Source organism: Spea bombifrons, chromosome 1 (assembly GCF_027358695.1).
Source record: "Spea bombifrons isolate aSpeBom1 chromosome 1, aSpeBom1.2.pri, whole genome shotgun sequence".
NCBI classification, from domain to species: Eukaryota; Metazoa; Chordata; class Amphibia; order Anura; family Pelobatidae; genus Spea; species Spea bombifrons.
Window position 1 is genome coordinate 129,092,554 of NC_071087.1, and position 22,766 is coordinate 129,115,319.

Sequence of the window (22,766 nt, forward strand, 5' to 3'; positions counted from 1 at the left end):
CCGTGTCTGCCTTCACTTCTGTCCGCGGTCTCGGAAAAACAACAATGTGGCCACTAAATAATAACCCAGAACAATAAGCACTGGTCATGTTATGATAGCTGCTTTTATTTGCATGAAAACAGTTTCATGTCCAGTTTCATTTTTGGTCAGGTCTGGATCCCTGTGGCAGGGTGGCCTATTCACCCATTAGAATACTAGGCAAAGGAGTCAGTGCACGTGACATTAACAAATCATAGGATATACATTCCCACGCATATATAGAAAGGTGGATCGCTCTCGAATTTTAAGAGTCCCTACAGTACTGTTATAGGGACAAGTAAGGCTTTCAAATAATTCAGGCACAGGGACCTGATCCGTTGTTGCTAGGGTTATAACGCTAAGGAAGGTCTCGGCTCGGGCTGGCAGTAGGCATAGTAGCGACGTTTCGTTTTCTTCTCTATTTGGAGTAAATCCTCGTGGTTTCTATAGTAACATGCGGATCACTTAAATAAAGGTACTTGCACCTCTGCTTCAGTTGTAACCTTGTTGTAAAGGTTCAGAACCTAACGGTCATTGGAGAATAACTCTTCTAGAATAACTTTAAATGCTGACAGATCGGAACAATCCCGTTCCACCTTAAACCCGATCCTCCCCGGGGAGGTGCTAAAGGCAGGTCATATGACCGTAGACATACAAAACAAGCGCTAAATTAAGGTGGATTAGTACATTGATACCGGGTACCGTACCGGAATCTGCTGGCGGAATAGGTAAGTCTGCACAATCATCTGAGAACAATTGCGGTCTATGTTTTGGGATTCCAGAAGTGATACCGCAGAGGCATAGAGTGCGAATCAACCTACAGCTCGGACGCATCATTGTGTCTTCATACTGTGCCTTGTGGATATACCTTGTCTAGAAAGTCTTCTAGAACTGGACCTCTGATTATTTTGTACACCAGATTTAACATTGAAACTACAGAGAAAGGGAAGTGGCTGTGCTTATTAGGAATGTGATCCAGATTAGCCAACGATAGCAATACTCCCTGCACCAACTTTCTGAATAAGATCTCAGGCAGAAATCTAGAAGGTTTTACTGAGCTTTATTAAAAGTGATCTTACTCCTTCACATGTAGTAGGTTTATACTCTAACCAGAAGTGTCTTGGAAGATTGTGGGCTCAGCTAAACTTAATGAGATGTATCTACTATAGTTGGCTTAGCGGTTTTTTAACACTCTGGAGTTTATTTACTAAAGATGGCGTGGTCAGGAGAGTTTGTCTCCATGTGAAGGAGAGCTATTTGAGGTGCCTTTGCAATTTTAAACCTTTTTCTAGAAAACATAGAATTTGATGGCAGATAAGTACCTTTCAGCCCATGTAGTCTGCCTATTTTTCCTGATGTAGAGACTCAGACGTTTAAAATCAAGTCCTTGGTCTCGTCTTACATTTAGGATAGTTTTATGCCTATCCCATTCATGTATACATTCCCTAACCATAGTAGCTGCTACCACTTCTGTGCAATTCATCCACCCCCTCTCAGGGGGATCTTAATGGAATGGGATCTTTCCTTCCATAAGGAACCTCACTTTAAGGACGTAGTTACAGCACAACCACCCTGTTAATGTAGACTCACTTGGTGATAACACATATTAGCATGACTCCAGCACATTAGTTTGTCCTTTGCGTTTTGTGGTTGAAATGACGTGATGAAGGCAGTGATTCGCTTTTAAGTACATTTTCATTTTACATACGTGCTCTGGACCCATTGTGTATGTAATTGTGGGGTATTTAACTGTATTAACTTTTTGTTATCACTAACCACATCATTTCTGCCTTGAAGGACTTGAAATACTTCTTCAGCATTAACCCCTTCAGGACCGGGATTTTGATACTAACGTGTCGCTAAAGGACCAGAGCCGTTTTTGTGTTTTTGCCATGTCTTTCTTCAACTGTAATTTCTCTCTTATCAATTGGTGCACCCACACAAATCATATATTGTTTTTTTCAGCACAAGTAGGGCTTTCATTTGAAACCATATTAAGCTGGGTAGTACATTGTTGTGTTTGAAATAAACTGGAAAAAGTGGGGAAAAAATGAAAAAAAAGCATTTTTTTACAGTTTTGTATACATACAAATTGTACACACATTGAACCAATGGGAAAAAATTATCCCAAATATATTCATTAAGTTGTCCTGATTTGGAAACCACCCAACATGGCCATGATTTTTATCTATTTTGACCAGTATAGGGCAAATATTGCAAGGCATGCATCACGTTTTTGAAATGTAATTTTTTTCAAATTTGGCATGGTAGTCTAATAACTGCAATAGTTGTCACAGATACTGATTATCCCCCCAAAATTATATGTTTATGAACAGTAGATAAGTCAAGGTGTACAACTAGGGTCATTTTGACACTTTTCAAATAGGGATTTTATCGCCAATTGCTGCCAAATTTTGAGGTATTTTTATATTTTTTTTGTTTTTTTTTGCATTTGTTGCAATGTTGCTTTAGATTTCATATTATATTTTGTATAGAATATGTGCAACTGCAGAACAAAACACCAAATTGCGTTCACCAACATCCCCCGGTTCCAACAAGGCCTCACATGCATGGTTCATGCATTTTTTGAGGAAGCTATGAGGGCAAAACTGGAACATGCGCATTTTCCTTTTCAAATTTGGAATTTTCAGAAATTGGTTTGCTGAGCCCATATCCCATTTGGGACATTTCGGAAGCCCCCCACTGTAAATTACCCCATAAAAGTATATATTTATGAACAGTAGACGAGTCAAGGTGTTCAACTAGGGTAGTTTTGACAGTTTTCAGCTAGCCATTTCTTCACTGATGTCTGCCAAACTTCACAGGGACATTATTTTATTGCATTTTTAACGCATACATTTCAATGTTGCACTGAATTTCTTGCACAGCATAAGTGCAACAGTGGAAGAAAACACCACATTTTGTTCACCAACATCCCATGATTCCAACAAGACCTCACATGCATGGTTCATGCATTTTTTGAGGAAGCTATGAGGGCAAAACTGGAACATGCGCATTTACATTTTTTTAAATATTTTTTTCATCAGATTGCTTGTAAGTGACAGGTTTAGGCCGCTGACATCAATCAGGGAGACCGATCAATAATCAGCGACTTAAAATGTCACCGACAAGTGATCAGGTAATAATTATGATTTTTTTTATTTATTAATAATTTGTGTTTTTTCATAATTAACCTAGATGACCCCTCTCTCTTTGTAGAGCAGGGTCATCCATGGGCTGCCATAATGATCCGATCACTCCTATTGGCTAGGAGCGATCTGATCAGCCCAGCCCAGCATTTGACCTGGAAGCACCCTGGACTTTCAGGTCAGTGCTGTTATTTTTTTTTATTATTATTATTTTATTATTTATTTATTTATTTATTTTTTAATTTTTTTATTTTTCTTTATTATTATTATTTTTTAATTTTTTTTAACTCTTTCAATGCTGATGCTCCATTGAAGCACAGCATTGACTGATATTTAGTCCCCACAAGCTTGTGGGGACTAATATTAACCCCTGCAATGCTGCGATGGGGGGTCATACACAATCGCAGCATTGAAGGGGTTAATTGAGGACGAGGGGGGGGGTAGGGGTTAACTGAGCAAGGGAGGGGGTGGGGGGGCTGGTCTCCACACTCATGTGGAGACCAAAGAACCCTGTCTCCCTGTCCCTGAAGCTGCCTCTGGCAGCTGGGACACAATCTCCAATAGACTGGAGATTGTAGGGGAGGAGTCTCTCTGATCAGCCCTACAGGACTGATCAGAGGACTTCTGGGGGGTCGTTTTTGCTGTTGCTGGTCTGCCTGGGCTTCCAGGCAGACCACCAGTAGCAGAGCCCCCTACAAAACGGGAATTAACCCCTTCAATGCCGCGATCGCGGCATTGAATGCCGCGATCGCGGCATTGAAGGGGTTAACGCTGCACTGACGCTCTCATGGAGCGATCAGGCAGCAGGGGGGTGTTGGATCAGGTCCCCACACTTGTGTGGGGACCCATTCAACACCCCCCCCTTCCCTGAAGCTGCCTGTGGCAGCTGAAACCGCGATTGCAGATTTTTCTGCAATCGCTGTTTCTGCCTACAAAATCACTCCGTGGGAGTGATCGTAGGCTTGGGGGAGGGCTTAGACAGGTTGTGCTGTCTGCCCAGGAGTCCTGGGCAGACGGCAGCAGCAGCGCCTCCACGATCACCGCGATTGTGGTGATGTGGGGGCGTTTTTTGGAGGAGACGTACCTGGTACGTCCCGGTCTACCGGTGACTGTTAACCAGGAAGTACCAGGTACGTCCCGGTACGGAAGGGGTTAAAGGAATACAAAGGCCATCCACACTAGGGCTAAGGAGTTGTTTATTGCAGATAAAGTAACATTCCAGTGTTCTGTGACCTGCTTCCCCTGAACATCTGGAACTGCTGACTCTGCTAAATTGCAACTGATTGTATGTTCATGACCTGTTTAAGGAGGCATGTTGAGAAATCTTCTGGTTAATACACAAACGAGAAGTGCGATGATTTCAAAAGCCTTATAAGGACTTAAATGAGAACTATCTTTACTGCCTTTAACTAAATTTATGTTTTATAGTTCTGTACACAAAAATCTACTGCCATGCGAGCTTTACAGATTAACTATATACCGTATTTGCTCGATTATGAGACAAGGTTTTTTTTCCGAGAAAATGCTCTGAAAAATACCTCTCATTTTATATTCGAGGTCATCTTTTATAATCAGACCTCAAATAGAGGTCTGATTGCAAGACTATGATCCAGATCCCCCGCAGCGCTGCAGGAGACCTGGATCCTCCTCTCTGGCAGCTGGTAAACGCAGACAACCTCCGCTGCTACCCAACACTTTGCTGGGGCTTCTGTGACGGAGCAATGGCGTGACCTTCTGGTGCTCAGTCTTGGAAGTCCCGGGTAGCAGCAGAGGTTGATGCACGCAGACATCCACCTGCTGCCACCACTTGACAAAAGTCAAGGGATGCATCGGTAAGTCGGGGGGGGGGGGATAAGGCATATCTGGGGGGAAGAGTGGTAAATAGGGGGGTATAAAGCATATGAGGGGGCAGAGTGGCATATAGGGGGGAATAAGGCATATCTGGGGGGGAGAGTAGCAAGCCATGGGACAGATGTGCATAACTGGGGGACAGGTTGGCATGTGAATTAATATTTACTAGGAAAACTTACCCCCCCCCCATAGGGTAGTCTTATATTCAGGCTTTTTCTTTTTTTTCGAAAAAAAGACGTAAATAACCTAAAATCACGTGTGGTGTATATAGTGTACAAATGATATAATACTTCCCTGATAAGACTGCAGCAACCCAAAAAATGAACACTCTTCCTCAGGGTGTGAAAAATCCAACGAACCAAACAATAATGGGGCGCAGATACATATAAGGAAAAAAAGCACAAACAAAAACGATAGTGTAGAGTGTAAAACCAATATTATATGTGAATAGAATATTGCACTCACAAAAATAATAGATGAATCAGAGCCGTCTATGTTGAATGCAAAGTGTCTTTAATGTTCTTGTAAATCTAAAAAATAAACTTAAAATAGTGCAATATCCGAGAGGATATAAAAATAGCCAGCAGGAAATCCACTCACATTTTGTTCATGCACCAAAGTGCTTGGAAAGTGTCAGCAAGAAGTCCACCGGTATAAAGATGTAGAATGATAGTAGTAGTCCAAGTAGTCCTACTACTATCATTCTACATCTTTAAACCTAGAGCAGCCAATGAAAGACGCATCATGTTTACTTTCCTTCAAAATGGGAAGATGTCCAACAGAGCCATCAAAAAATGGCTGTAGCAGAAGGCAGTTTGTTTTACAATGAAATATGTTTTGGACTGAATTTGTGCAAATTGATATAGGGATTTGGTCAGAATTAATAATCTCAATACTGAGAAGTACAGGCAGATACTTACCCATCATGTGATACCATCAGGGAGGCATCCGTTTGGCCCTATTCTTATTCTGCAGCATGACAACCACCCCAAACATATAGCCAAAGTCATTAAGAAATTTCTTCAGTGTAATGAAAAAGAACTCATGGAAGTGATGGTATGGCCTCCAGAGCCCTGATCTCAACATTGTTTAGTCTAATTACATTAAGAAAGAGAGAGAGGCAACGGACGCTGCCTAAATCCACAGAATCCACCTAAGAACCACCTGTCCAGTTCCTTAATAACTGTGCACAAGTATACCTAGAAGAATTGATGCTGTTTTAAAGGCAAAGGGTGGTCACACCTAATGTTAATTTGATTTTTCTTCCATTCAGTCACTTAGATTTTTGATAAATGATGAAAATAAACTAATAACCTATTTGTGAAAGCATTTTTTCCACACTTGCCTGAAACGTTTGTACAGTACAGTATATACAAATTTATACAAAAAAATGAAGCATCTTCTGGTTTTCAGCATCTGTGTGATTATTCCTATTATATGTTATCTCAGCCTTTGGGTGGAGTGAGGCAGAGGGAGAGAGAACATCAGGACAAAACACTGACTGGTTGCAGGAGTTCTGGCATATCTGAGTTATATTAGTACCTTACGTTTCAAAAATACACTTACCAAATAAAAAAGTATACACAGACATTTTATTTACCGCAAAACTCTAATATGATTCCATCTAAAGAAGAGACCTCCGAGGTCCTGGAAGCTTATGAAACTTTTGCTCTCTCTGTGGTGGTCCAAGAAAAGGTATCAACCTTATCTAAAGACACAATGTTCTCTTGGCCTGATATAGCAACATCCATTTTTTTTAGCAGACTTAATTATAGGAAGCATTGTCATCTTCTCCTAAGTGGTCAGCTTGGGGTTGAGGGAGTTCTTTGCCAGCTGAGTCTTAGACTGATTTGAATGGAGATTCAGTTTAGGGGAAGCTACCTTCAACATGCCTTTAATTGAGCTGTGCACAATAGCGAGGCTCCAGATGCAGTAAGCACTCCAATTATTTTAAGACGTTCAGGTCCTAAATCCCTGGGTGTAATAAATTAACCCTTTACCTTTTTCTGTAATTTACCCTAATGTTTCTAGATTGTAGAAACGCAGGGCCCTCCTTACTTTTTGTTTCTGGAATGCCACATTGTTATGTTATGCACCACTTGTGATGTCCTGTTTACCCGTTGTACAGTGCTGTGGAATTTGATGGAGCTAAATCAATCAATATATAATAATAAGTATGATCTTGGTTTAGTGAAAATATGTGTTCATGTCTCATCGATTTACACTCAAGAATATCAGGATTTAATGTTATTTTTTTCAGTAAACATGCTTGGTTTATCAGACACACTGATATGGGGTTCATTTAGTGGAGTTGGAGATGACACATGTAAAAAGCACTATAATAAACTCAAACATTTTTTAAACCATAGCACACATTTCATATAATGTTGGCTTGTCACCTCAAACCACCCAATCATGACCTGTATGAAATCTGTTTGTTAATGTTTTGGATATCTCTACATTGACCGTAAACTGCATTTTTTTTATAGACACTAATGATGGATAATCTCTTTCAGATAATGGCTCTCACATTCACAGTCTTGGCTATTTTGCTGCAGTCCTTTATTGCTCCAGTAAGATTGTGTGGTGAGTAAAACCATTGCATTTGTCTCTTACTTACCTATTTCAAATCTTATTAATTACATAGAATACCTTTTTTATTTTAAAAAAATGTATTTTGTGTTGTGGTAGAAATGTCTGCATTTTTATTAACAGATTGCTTGGTAGGAAACTGTTGTTCGATGCTTGCTTAGACACCGGGTGCTTGACAAGGTATCTTTAATGGTGCAATGAGGTGCCTCACAAAAGATAGTCTGACTTGATAATAAATCAGGGCCAAGGTGTAGATAGGTTGAGAAGGAGCATGATTGTAAAATGTAAAATATATATTAGGTTTATGTAAATCTTACAGATCTTGGTACTGTATGAAGGATCTCCAGGCGCCTTGGTTCTATTCACCTGTACACCTACAATGTTAAGAGTAGAATGTTTTATTTATTACGTTATTTGTGTCTGCTTTTTGTTCTGGAACAATACTAGTATGATTAACCTGGCTGTTATAAATCAGTGTTTTGGGTCAAAACAACATTTTGGGTCTCAAAGGTGAATAGCTGGTGAGGACCAATTATTGCCCACCTATATGTTGTATGAACCTTTTAGTATATTGGCCCCTTTTTGTTAAATGCAGTTTTTAATGTCTGATCTGTGTGTTTTTTTTTTTTTTATGAAGAAATACCAGATGGAAATATAAGATTAATTCAGTCCCTGAATCTCAAACTTCTGAGGAGCACACTTGATAGCTCCAATGAGATCAATCCTAGTGTCTATGTTGGACTTAGACTTTCTGAAGATCACAACCTTCAAACAGAGGCCATCTACCTCCGAAGGCTGAAAGCTTCATTAGATGCCATTACTAGCAGGTAATCACTATTTAAAGGAACGGTTTGTATTTTTACATAAATGGTTTGTTTGTTTGTTGCATGGACTCCAATGGATTTTACTGCATGCCAATCCGTGCAAGTATTGTTTAGTTACCTTTTCCTGACTGCCTTCTCTGCATCCAGGAAGTGTTAAAAACTAAGAAATTTCCATAAAATTCAGTGGGAATTCTGGAAGCCAATCACATATACTGTAACATAGCAAAACATCAGTGCTCAGATACACTGTATCTTTCACTTGTAAAAGATTGCGCAGTGCAGTTAAAATGCAGTTTTTCTTCATACTCCTTTTTGTCTTCAACAAAACAGGTATATAGGTAGGAAAATAAATGAGCCATGTTATAGATGTAAAGCAGTCCAATAGACTTTCATTTTAAGTGAAAATTGATAATTCTACAAATGGTTGTGTGTTGGATTAACCATTTAATGACCGTGATCTTCATGTTGAACACAGAAACACACAATTTGTATACATAGATACTTATTATTGCCAACCCTAGCTCTTTCAACATATTGGAGCTTTTAACAGAAAGCATTTAGAGAATGCTGACAACCCTTGCATTGTTTGTGGACCCGGTTGGGGACTCATAGTGCAGGTTAAGAGGTTGGAAGGCAAAGTTTTCCGAATTAGGAACATAGGATTTTATGATGGATAAGAAACATTTGGCCCATCTAGTCTGCTGGTTTTTCCTGATGTAGAGATTCAGACCTTGGATATGCCAACCCCATTCACGTTTAAATTCCTTGACCGTATTCATCTAGCGCTTCTAATGGGAGGCTATCTAAAACCCTCTCAACAATACAAAACTTCAAAACCTATGCCCTTTCAGTTTTAGACAATGGCCTCTTGTTGTAACATTTCTCATCTGAAATAAAGCGTTCAGGTATTTAAATGATTCTATCACATCTCCCCTCTCTTCTTTCATTCAATAAATAAACTAGGATACTAGAGAAAGTCTGCTTAGTCCACCTTAATTACAGTTATGATCAATGGAAGGGATGGTACCTTCTGGCTGGGGGGGGTGGGCAGTGACAGCTGAATGGCTTACACACACACACTCATCATAACACATAACAAATACACACACAAACCTCATGTTCATCTGAAACACACACCTCCTATTTGATATTCTGATAATACTGAGTAGATACATTTCCAATTATATTCGAGGATATTGCGCATGAGGGACAAATATTCAAGTGTACAACTAATGTTGACCATAATTCTATGCTATAACCTGGATCTCCCAGTTACGTTTTCCATCTGATCAGTGCCAACATTTAACAGAAGATTCCTAATTATTCCTGGATCATTAGTCTGTGCTCTAGCCGTCAGCATTCTTCTTACTGTTTGTACCCGACAGTGCAAAGACTGATAAAGAAGAACCGCAAACAGGCATACTCGCTCTCTATTTGATGGCCCTGAAGTCTTCCTGTGAGGACATGGACACACCAGAGAGAAGGAAGTTAATTACAGATCTTAAACTGCAGCTTCATGAAGAAAAGAGGCACCTGGGTATCCTTTAAGATTCAAATCTTGCTGAAGCGAAGTGTACATAAAATACTCATACCCCTGCCAATATTTGAAACGGCCTAACAAGGAAGTTTTCATTGCTCGCCCAGCTAAAAACTATGCACATGTTATTAATGCACTAAATGCCATTACTATGGTCATAACATGACAATGCCCTGATCACAGAATAATGTGATATTATTATTTTTGCTCCCAGGCAACTGAATTTGTTTTGTTTACAAACAGGCTTTTTGGATAAAAAGTTATTCTATATTACATTGAGAGATGACAGTTTATTGAAAACCCTAGAGACTGTTGTCTAGTACATGTTCTGCATTGTGGATGACATGGAAGAAAAAAACAAACAAAAAAAAAAACACCTTGATCCCCTTTTACCCAAGTATCATTCAGTCCCTTCCTTAGATACTTTTATCACTGGTGATCCCACTTATATATGTAAGTTTTTTTATATATGTTGCGTGTGGGGCAAAGGAAGAAATGTCATGGCTAATTTGCAGAACAGATGTTGAGTGCTTGAGGCAATGCGTTACTGTGCCTAGTGTGAAGTCATGCCCCATGTTAGCTGATTTTGTGTTTGGGTAATTGCTTGTGTTTTCAGTTGAATTCTCAGTGCAGGGTTTGGTAGCTCAATGTAACCACTAAGGCGGTAAAGGATGTTGGTGCTTTTTCCCGGTCATTAAATAACTCTTGTTTTAATTTCAGTATCCACGGGCAGACCTCTGTCAAACTACTACCAATACAGCCTGGGTATCCTGGCTATGTGCGTCAATCACAAGAAAGTGGATGTGCGTTTAATTCAGAAACTCCTACATGCTGAAGATGAAGATAAATTTGTCCATGGAGATAATGTCTCTATTGGTAATAATGATGAATATTCCAAGGATAATTCTTGCACACATATCCCTGTAATACAATATGGCGACCAAGGAGCGCATATACATGGGGAGAAAACAAAGACAACACCAATAGTGTAATATGTATACAAAATAAAAAATAAAAAAAGGGGTGTAAGATCCACTCACAAACTTGCTGAATAAATCAGGCTCATCAAGGTTCAGTAGTAGCAGAATTTAATATGTTCTAAAATCTATAGAAATAGAAAAAGACCACAAATGGTGCAGTATCTTGACAAATCTGAGGAAAGGGAGGTCTGGATACACTTACAGTTGTTACAGGCACAACTACATATAATAGTGTGCAAAAACGCAGGTGAACCAAAGTCCCGGATCCACTGTATGGGATACTCTCTCAGTGTTATCAGCTCTCAACGCGTTTCGCCAGTGCTATACTGGCTTCCTCAGAAGAAAATTCGATTTTCGCATGGATTTGTAGTCAAACAAATGAAAAAGTAAAGTGCTTCAGGTGCACTATTGGTGTTTTTTTTGTGTTCCTCCCATGTATATGCGCTCCTTGGTCGCCATATTGTATTGTTGAGCATCTTGAGGAAAAGTGTTTTTGGAGACTGCTATCTTGGAGTATTCATTTATTTATTTATATTATGATTTACACTTTTTACACATTACACGTGGAATTTGGATTTTTGTTTTGGTCTATACACATATCCCTGTAGCCTGATCTGCGTAGTCGTCATTCTTGTTCATTAATGATTCCTCAGCTTGAATTACAGATTACTTTTTAGTTGTGTATTTCTTTTTATGTTATTGTAGATACAGAGGCAATGGCTGGCCTAGCCTTCCTATGCCTGAAGCGTTCTGGCCAATACTCATCTGAACTCATCAGACATCTTAACAAAGGTGCGAAGAGTGTAAAACAAAGGATTCTGGCTTCCCAAGACCTTCAGGGCTCTTTGGGAAATATTTATAGCACACCCCTTGCTGTTCAGGTGAGTCTTTATGTGACAGAGCATTGGTAAAAGAATTTATCTGTACCAGAGTCAGACCCTGTTGGTTTCAGCAGAGACAAGATCTTGAAATAAGCACCAAACTCTTTTTTTTGGTAACAAGCCAATCTCTGAAGGCATTGGGAGAAAAGCAACCTTGTCCCCAATAGGATACCCAACCAATCCACCGAGTAATATAATGGCTTAGAGATGTGTGCCTGTCAGACCTGCCCTTAACATACTCACATGGGACATTCCTAAAAGGAAATTAACCTATGTAATATGTTTGCAGTATCTGCATCTGATGCTTTAATTTGTAGAGTATAATGCTACTTTGTTCACTAATCTAACAGTCAGTCAGGGGCGAGCCTAGGGTCACTGATGCCTGCGTGCAAAATCTTTTGGCATCCCGGTTGGGAGTGGTTATATTGCTAACTCCTCCTCTTTATAAACATAACCCCTCTAACCACACCCATTTTCTATGGCGACCACCCCACTTCTTTGGGCCCTATTGAACATGTCACTCGCTTCCCACAGTGCCATCCTTGCACCCAAAAAACTTACCAGTGCCATCTTTGTCCCCATACAGCCTAAGACAAAGGAAAATTATGCCCCACTGTATTTTACAGAGGTTATTTTAAGGAAAGTAGATAGATAAATAAATAACAAAAAAAGTATGATGTGAGAACTGCAGAGAGTTAAACAAACAATAGTAGAACAAATTTTCTCAAACCCAGTGATTTATTAACACTGAGGGGGTGGTACAGTATAACTCCCATGAATATATATTAAACCTGACAGTGGTATACCCCACTGCATTCAGTTTAAAACCAAGCGCCACATTTTTACATACATGTATATAAATAAATCGGTAACAATATTCTAGGATAATACTTTTTAACCCCTTAAGGACAATGGGCGGTGCCTAAACCCATTGAAAACAATGCATTTTGAGCCCGTACATGTACGGGCTTTGTCATTAAGGGGTTAAAAACAAAAGTGATAGTGTTTAAAGAAAGTATGATTGAAACTAAATCACATGTGTGTTCCAGTGTTCTGGAAAATGATACTTATCAAGTTCTACTGAATAGAACTATGTTGCACGCAAACTGAAGAAATGTATAATGTCTTATGTATATTGGTCTTCCCTAGCACAATGTTGATTTTATTGAAATTTATTCTTTTGTCTGATCATCAACAATTCTAGTGGGGGGGGGGAGGTAAGTTGCCCTTGCGCGTATGAGAACATAGTAGTAGTAGTAGTAGTAGTAGTAGTATTATAAGAATGGCTGCAGTTCTACAGATTATATACCCTATGGATTGGTTCACATAATGATTAGCCCAGGCTGTAGGCTCAATATTTATAATATTTTACCTTATAATCCTTGCTTGTTCTATAGTGTGGACAAACCTCCATCTTCTGTTTGTGAATGTAGTTTCTACGTGTACAGTATAGATTGTGACCTGTGTGTTCTAATCGGCTTGTGTGTAATTCTTATGAATAAAATACAATGCTAGCCTGTCAATCAATCTCCATAAAAATGGATCCACTATATAGGTATACTATATGAGCAGCTACCATTTATTTATTTTTCTACAGGATGTACATGATTATTTCTCCATTTTTGTTAGGTTGCTGTCCCTCTTTGCTATCAGTTTATTCAGGCTGAAACCTGAAACAAGTAATTGATGTATATTTCCCTTTGTTCCAGTTCCTCACGGCTATAGGTTATTCAAAAGAAAACGAAACTTGCTCCGCAGCAGTTGATGCTCTGTTAGAAGCGATGAAGCAAGGAAAGTTCACCAATCCTATGATGATGTCACAGTTAATGCCTGTCTTACACAAGAAATCGTACCTTGATGTTTCTAAGGTAGACTGCAGAGAGAGCATTGGTAAGTCACTACATGGTGTATTCTTTTGACCTTGGTCTATAAGTAATGTCTACTATTATCAGGATTTGTCTGTCCCTATATACCTATATCTATCGTATATTCATATCATCTGTATTTTATGTGTATTATTTAATATTCGGGCTGCAACTAACGATTATTTTCATAATCTATTAGTTGGCTGATTATTTTTTTGATTAATCTGATAAACAATTTTTGATAAAAATGCATTTCTTGTTTTTATTTCCCAACCCCCCCCCCCGTTATGCACATTTGAGCCCAGGCTTGCCACACTGCCCTCCCAGAAATGCCACACTGCCCTCCCAGACATGCCACACTGCCCTCCCCACATATGCCTTATATAGCCTATATGCCTTATACCCCCAGATATGTCACTCCGTCCTCCCAAGGTATGCCGTATACCCCCCTATGCCATAGTGCACTCATAGATTTGCAGACTGGTTCACAGACAATACTTTTATAAATAAGTACTGGGATTCATAATCCTAGAAAAAAATCCTTTTCCTGTTGGAATAAAACATGCCAAACCATGTCACGTATTGACATGTGTTTGGGGAATGAATCAGGGCTGGATAGAGTTATAAAGATTAGTTATCTACCCCGATGCATCTCTGACCACTCTGCGTTAGACTTAAATATTATCACTCAAGAGGAGAATAGAGTGAGCAAAGGCATAAGAAAAATTAACCCCCATTGGCTAAATCTTATATATAGTGAAAAAATAAACATTTGGAAGAGTTCTTCACATGGAATTGGGAATCCTTCACATGGATTTGGTAGTATGGGAAACCGGTAAGGCTTTTTTAAGAGGGGAAATCAATTTAGAAAGAAAGAAACCGATTTGAAGGAGGAAATAAAGAGAGCAGAGGAAGAATTGGTTGATGAGCCCATGGAGGATAAGAAAAATAAATGGCAGGAAAGACAGAGATTGTTAAATGAATATTTAATGGAAATAAATCTCTTTTTTTTTTTTGGGCCAGCAAAGATTTCTTCAGGCCGGAAAACCAAAATCAAAGGGTCAAACAGAAAATCGTAGGAATCAAGGACAACATGGGAATATGGTGTACGGGAAAAAAGATAATAAAGGAGTTTTGGGAATTTTATTCGTTGTTATACAGATCTGAGCTAAATAAAAATAGTGTAAGGGAAAGAAAGATTTCCCTTTTTTGATTTCCTGATAAAGACCTGTCGGGGGAATTACAATAATATTTATCAGGTCTTGGAGTCGGGACAACTTAGTAGAGAAAGGTGGAAAGATAATATTGTAGTAAATAATATAGTAAAGTCTTGGAGACTATTTAAAAAAGAATTAGGGGTGGCGGCCACTTTGGATAATGCACCACTTTGGGGTAAATTTTGAAGAAGAAATAGGGAGGTTAGAAATAAGAACTCTGAGGTGTATGGGATACACGAAGATAAGTGATGTATGGCAGAATGGCAAATTCATAGAATGGGGAAAAATTAATGAAAGAGAGAGGGAATTAGGGTAGGCACATGGTTTGAATATATGAAGCTGAGAAGCGTTCTAATTAAAAGGTATGATAATTAACTCCTTACCCGAATCTTTACGGGGATTGATAGAAGGCAAGGTAGAAAAAAGATCGTGGCCTATATTTATAAAGCACTAAATCAAACCCCGAGACAAAATTTGAAACATGGAAGTATACGAGCATGGCAAGAAGATTTGGGAGGGATAGAAGACAGTAAGTGGGAGAGAATATATAAGGGGATTGACCAGTCCTCTGAAAATAACAATCACAAAATTATACAGTTATTGTTTACCGACTTTACTACACTCCGTTATTTTTATATAAAATTGGTAAAAGACAAAATAGCAGGTGCCTGAAATGTGGAAGAGAGGAGGCAGGTTTCTACTAGACTTGTGCATTCGTCTTCGGGCGAACATGGAAACAAACACGAAGAGTGCGTTTTCGTGTTCGTTCCGAAGACACGCCGAAGAGAAGACGGCGGCGGTAAAACGTAGGCGAAGATGAAGACACACACCACGAAGATCTTCGGGATTGTCTTTGTCTTCGTCTACCATCCCCCCCCCCTCTTCTAACTTACCTTGTCATCGCGGCAGTTCCCGGAAGTGGAAATCCGCAGGTTTGCCGTCACGGGTTACAGGGCAGTGCGAATGAGCCTATTGGTCGCCTACAGGGACCTCCTCTGGCATCAACCAATTGGTTGATGCCAGAGGAAGACCCTGCAGGTGACCAATAGGCTCACTCGCACGGTCTTTGTAACCCCTGACAGCGAACCTATGTATTTCCGCTCCCGTTAACCCCTTCAATGCTGCGTTATCTAACACAGCATCGAAGGGGTTAACGGGAGTGGAAATCCATAGGTTAAAGGGCCGTGCAAGCGACCAATAGGCTCACTTGCACGGCCCCTTAACCCTTTAAAAAAAAAAAGTTAACCCCTAATGAAAAAGTTAACCCCAATGCTGCAACTTACCCGGCAGATCCCACTGGTCTCCCTCCCTGTTCAATTAGTTAAATGTCCGTACGAGCGACTTTATTGGTCACTCGTACGGACATTAACTAATTGAACGGAGGGAGACCAGTGGGATCTGCCGGGTAAGTTGCAGCATTGAGGTTTTAAAACACCAATGCTGCAACTTACCCTGCAGATGCCACTGGTCTTTAACTAATTGAACAGGGAGGGAGACCAGTGGCATCGGCAGGGTAAGTTGCAGCATTGGGGTTTTAAAACCCCAATGCTGTAACTTACCCTGCCAATGCCACTATTCTCCCTTCTTGTTCAATTAGTTAAATGTCCGTACGAGCGACTTTATTGGTCGCTCGTACGGACATTTAACCCGGCACAGACTTACTAATTGAACAGGGAGGGAGACCAGTGGGATGTGCCGGGTAAGTTGCAGCATTGGGGTTTTAAAACCTCAATGCTGCAACTTACCCTGCCGATGCCACTGGTCTCCCTCCCTGTTCAATTAGTTACATGTCCATACGAGCGACTTTATTGTTCGCTCGTACGGACATTTAACTAATTGAACAGGGAGGGAGACCAGTGGGATGTGCCGGGTAAGTTGCAGCATTGGGGTTTTAAAAGTCTGCACGAGCGACCAGTCGCTCGTGCAGACTTTTAAAACCCCAATGCTGCAACTTACCCGGCACATCCCACTGGTCTCCCTGTTCTATCAGTTAAATGTCCGTACGAACGACTTTATTGGTCGCTCGTACGGACATTTAACTGATAGAACAGGGAGACCAGTGGGATGTGCCGGGTTAGTTACAGCACCAGGAGTCTAAAAGTCTGCACGAGCGACCAACAGAGTCGCTCGTACAGACTTTTAAAATCCCAATGCTGCAACTTACCCGGCAGATCCCACTGGTCTCCTTGTTCTATCAGTTAACAAATGATAGAACAAGGAGACCAGCGGGATCTGCCGGACAATTACGGCACCAGGAGTTTAACAGTCTGTACGAGCCAATGGCAGACGAGCCCCCTGCTGACGACCAATAGAGTTGCTCATACGGACATTTAAACTCCTGGCGCCAGAGCGGCTTTAACCCCGTATTAACCCCTTAACCGGGGAAAACGAAGAAAACCTGAACACGAAGAATGTCCGCAAATATTCGCCCGAAGAGAAGACAGGACCAGGCGAATATTCGCGGAATACAAAGTTTTGGTTTTTTTTGCCGAAGACGAACACGAAGAGCCCCCTGGTGCCCAAGTCTAGTTTCTACCATATGTTGTGGATCTTTGATAAAATACAGGAATTTTGGATACAAGTCTATTTTGAAATAGAGAAGAGGCTTAATGTTAAAGTCCCTATATGTCCTTTGCTTGGGATATTGGGGGAAGACTCTGAAATAAATTTAACAAAGGCTCAATTCTTCATAGATTACTGTTCTGTGGCCGTCTTATGATTATTAGGAGATGGATTTCCCCGACATCCCCGAATATCAAAGAATGGTTAGAAGTAGTCTATAGAGATTATAAAATGTAAACACAAGGTTTTTTTTTTGTTTGTTTTTTTTTGTGGGTGGGGAGGGAGGGAGGAAATAATTATTATACAATGTTTAATGTATTTATATAACTTATTATTGTTATATGTAAAAAAGAAAAGTACTGGGTTAATCTTCACTGCCCCCAAGATTTAGATTCCCCTCAGTTTGCCCCCCCCCTTTAACGCTAACTGCACCTTAAGTTAACTTTATTTAATAGCAACTGCCCCTAAATTAACCCTAAACACCCCATCAACCACAATTAACCCTAAACCCCCTCACTAACTATAACTGCCCCTAAATTAACCCTAAACACCTAACTATAACTGCCCCTAAATTAACCCTAAACACCCCATTAACTATAACTGCCCCTAAATTTCAGCAGCCCGAATATAAATTTTATACTCACCAGTGAATTCTTGAGCCATGTCGACGGTATAGGAAATGGGCTGGGCAAATTGGCACTTTGGCCCTGCCTCTTATTTCTCCCTGTCCCTGCCTGCAGTCACTGCCGTTTGGCACCGCCCCTTTCTCACTGTCCCTCCTTGCAGCCAATCGGCAGTGACTGCAGGGAGGGACTGGAAAAAGGAAGTGGGCGGGCCAATCGGCAGTGACTGCAGGGAGGGACTGGAAAAAGGAAGTGGGCGGGCCAATTGGCAGTGACTGCAGTGAGGAACTGTAAGTAGGAGTCAGACACTAAACGGATTATAAAACGAGGGATATTTTTCAGAGCATTTGCTCTCAAAAAACCCTCCTTTTATAATTGATAAAAATCGATTCAACTAATCGATAATTAAATAAGTTGGCAACGATTTTCATTATCGATTTATTATCGATTTTATCGATTAGTTGTTGCAGCCCTAATATGTTGTTGTTGTTCCTGTATAACAAACAACCTGTGTCCTCTCTAGATAACCTGTTTATAAGCCCCAGTTCTGGTATCCTGCCTGAGGTCCCTGTGGGAGAAGACCTAATCCATGTTCAGCTCGTTGTGGAAGAACCCTCAGGCCAGCAGTTCACCCAGAGCATTGGTGTCCCATCACGCTCTTCACTCCTGAACATCCTGAAAACCGCAGAAGAACACAACCCAAATTTCACGTTAGTTCTTTATGTAAAATGAACTGTGTGGACTTGTGACCTAATGAAAGATCCACTTGTGTGGTGAAATAGCTGGGGATAATGTTGCTTTAGATTTGCACATTGTTTATGCATGTCTCTTTGCCACTAAATGGAACACTACAGATTTAATCATGGCCTACCGATATTGGTGTCTTGGTGTACAAGTATCTCATTATGGCAAGTCATGCACATATGAGCTGTAGTGAACACACAAACGATTTTTCCCTCATAAAAGGGACTTCATTTTGCTTTGGGAAGAAGGTCTATCTAGTTTTACTGATTTAAATCCTCTTGTATTGGTGAAGGTTAAAGGTGTTGTTCCCCCTGCTCTGCTGGAAGATCATTCCTAGCAATATTGAATGCCCAAGCATTTCTAAGTGGAACAGCATATATAAATTGTATTTATTTGCCTTTGCATTAAAATTCAGAGAATTTAATCAACTAAAGGGAGAATCTACTATTCATTATGAAGTGCCAAAACTAAAAAGTGTATCCAGAAATAATATCTGCGCCAGTCCTGCATAATTCAATGGATAAATCTCATTGATTTAACTATGCATTATACAGGGCCAGCAAAAGCGCTTCCTGCAGCAAACTCTCACTAGGGTTGGTCTTCTATAATGGAGATGAAAATCACCTCTCCTGACAACACTCCCTTTGGTAAATAGACCCCAGTGAAGGAAGTCCACGTTAAGAAAGCTCGTCTAATGAGCTAGTCTGGAACTGTTTCAACCAACATAATCATTCTACCGTGTTTTGTGAATGAGAAACATTTTGTGTATATATCGCTATATAGGATGGCTGAACTAGTCATTTCTGCACAACACTTTCTGCTCATTTAAACAGGCAGCACAGCAAGCACTTACAAAGTATATATATGAGCTGTCAAATTAATTTTATATGTTTTAAGGGGTAAAATAACTGAGAAGCAAATATTAAGATGGGGTTATGAGTCTGAATGACCAGTGAGGTCATCGCAAAAAAAGCTGGAGGTGAAAAGTGTTAATTAATAGGAAGGTATGCAGCCAGAATTATTATTAAAATTAAAGATCTAGTAAACTTTGCGTTTTCAGGAAATTAGGTGTAAATAGGCTTATTTATTGCGGTGGCCAATTATTGCCTACAAATGTCCTTATTGCCCTATTAAGTAACTTTCACATTGATATGTTTTTGTAGAACCTTATATGGCTATTTCATTCATATAATTGTAGGTTTGAAATAAAAGATTCGTTATATGGGCCTTTCCTGACCACAGTGAATGGAGTCAAAAGCTCAACAGAGGACAGAACATACTGGCAGCTTCTGAAGGACCCCAACGTTTCTTTGATTGAAGGTGAGTTAAACATAATAAACCTTTTTGGGCTTTTGAACATAATGGGGGTAATTTTATAAAGATTCAGCAATACCCAAAGTCCATGATATAATTATACGTAGAAATAAAATGACAGGTTGAGTATCCCTTATCCAACATGCTTGTGACCAGAAGTATTTCGGATAAGGCATAATTTTGAATGACGGATTTCGGGACGTGTCTGACCTCTCCTTTAGTCAGTAGATCCTTCCCCTGTCTCCTTTTCAGCTGCTCTCCACTGGTCGCCTCTTTGTTCAGGCTTCTCCACGTGGACCTAGCACAATTCCTGTCTGTTGTTCAGGGTTCCCCAGAGTACTTCCGGTCCGGAAAAGGGAGTGACACCTCCAGAAATCTATCATCCAAAATGATCCTCTTTCCTTTCCATTCCCTTATCTGAAACAAAAATTCAGATAAGGGATACTCAACCTGTACCAGCCTTTTAATTGATGCTTCTGTCATGAATATGATACCACCACGTCTGTGGCTGCAAATGTTATATTTTTGTTTTGTGTAAATGCCGTGATGTTATGTTTGGATTTTTAACTAAAATTAGGGGCCATTCAGAGTAATAAAATATTAAGAATATTGTTTTTGTGACTGATCTTAATCTTTTTTTTGTAGGTATTGCTGATTACCGACCCGAGGATGGTGAGATAATCATCCTTCGCCTCAGCAAATGGTAACATGAATCACTCTGGATCTGAGACCTGCACAATGTATCAATGGCAATTTATAGATCAAAGTGATCGCTCTGTACTAACACAGCATTTCAACTTTCTAAAATGACATTAATACATTCTCTTCAAATCAAGTATATATATATATAAAAAAAACAAAAACCTGTGAAAGTTGCACTGTTTGTCACTTTTGTAGCATTGGTTTTCAGCTCCAGATCTGCTAAGTGGGCATGCATGTCCATTAAAACATGACCATGGGGCTAATCCTGTTGAGAACTGTCAATCAAAATAACTCCTTTTAACTCAGGGATATACTTACTCCTGTAGGCAGATTGTATGCGATAACTGATAAGCTTCTTTTTCTTTTTGTCATACAGATGTTTTAGTCCATGTCTTGCACACGGAATTACATCTGTTTTTAATAAACTTTGCACTGAACCACTTGTAAACACCAAACTGTACTGTTTTATGTGTTTTTTTTTCCAGAACGCTCACAGAATAATAAATACAGAAAATAAACTACAGATAATTACATATCTAGGACAAACTTATAAAGGAAACTCACAATGCATACAGTACATAATGAATGATTAATGACTGTGTGTGTGTGTGAGACGAATGGTACAATAATACTCAAGACTAGTTAGATGGCAAATGGCTTGTAATATTTCCTATATGCTGCAGTCATTTAGAGGAAGTTTTTACCCAATTCCTTGAATATTTTGAACACATTTTCTTATTTTAAAAATCAGTTTTGGGACTGGTCATCTAAGCCTCCCCCATGTCTCTAGATTGTAAGCGCCTTTAAGCTGGGTCCTCCTCACCTGTTTTTCTGTAAGTCAGATTGTTTTGTTACATACTACTTGTTGTGTCCTGTCTACCCATTGTACAGCACCACAGAATTTGATGGCGCTATATAAAATAATAATAGTAATGTACACTATATGGACAAAAGTATTGGGACACCCGATCATTACCAAAATCCTAAACGGACGAGTGCACATCCAGAGAAAGCGGAAATCAACACGGCAAAAAAAGTAAAATCAAAATGAACTATATTCCTGTTTTTGGACAGCAGCAATCAACAACCTTGATTAAGCACGGGTATTCAAAACGCGCCAAGTGTCTGGTCCTGCTGGTTGAGGTTGTCGATTGCTGCTGTCCAAGGACAAGAATAAAGTTCCTTGTCAGTTTACTTATTTGCAGTATTGATTTCCGCTTCCTCTGGATGTGCACTCGTTCATTTAGAATTTTTGGGCTGTGGAACACGGACCCAGGGGGGAGTCAGAAGATGCTGTAGCACCCAGAGGAGGCTTTTTTTTATTATTATTATTATTATTCTGAAACAAAATAGCCCATCTCTCTGCAGATGCCATGCTGACAGGGAGTCAAGAGATGGGAAGGGGGGGGTCAGTATGCGAGACAGTGCCCTGCTTCAGAGAAAAAAAGATAGGAGAAAGGGAAGAGGTGTGTAGTGCACACATAGTGTTAATGCATAGCTTTCCTTACAGGGACTGAAATGGTTAATTGTCATTTGCATATTCACTTCCCTGAGATTTTTACTTTTATATAATATTATGAAGATTTACTTAATGTAAATGACTTACTTTAATGAGAGGGTGATGGATATGTGGAATAACCTCCCAGCAGAACAAGCTTGAGGTCCACAGAACCCCCTGAGATTTGTACTTTTATTTAATGTAATTATTTGGGCTGCAACAACTAATCGGTAATGAAAATCGGTGCCAACAAATTTCGTTATCGATTAGTTGAATTGATTTTATCGAATATAAGATGAGGGTTTTTTCAGAGCAGATGTTCTGAAAAATACCCCTCGTCTTATAGTGACTATAACACTAAGATCCAAATCCCCCACACCACTGCAGACAACCTCCGATACTGGCGGCA

At 39.8% G+C, this 22,766-nt stretch overlaps 1 protein-coding gene across 1 annotated transcript; it reads left to right on the top strand.

The window, feature by feature from the left end:
• The first annotated feature begins 642 nt into the window (after positions 1–642).
• TCN2 (transcobalamin 2) lies at positions 643–21,314 on the top strand. The gene is made up of 10 exons (XM_053473507.1): positions 643–746; positions 7,535–7,604; positions 8,248–8,437; positions 9,820–9,971; positions 10,692–10,847; positions 11,657–11,832; positions 13,542–13,722; positions 18,623–18,809; positions 20,042–20,163; positions 20,803–21,314. The coding sequence occupies exons 2-10, from the start codon at positions 7,538–7,540 to the stop codon at positions 20,862–20,864; spliced, it is 1,293 nt and encodes a 430-aa protein (XP_053329482.1). The 5' UTR covers positions 643–746; positions 7,535–7,537; the 3' UTR covers positions 20,865–21,314.
• Positions 21,315–22,766: the final 1,452 nt, after the last annotated feature.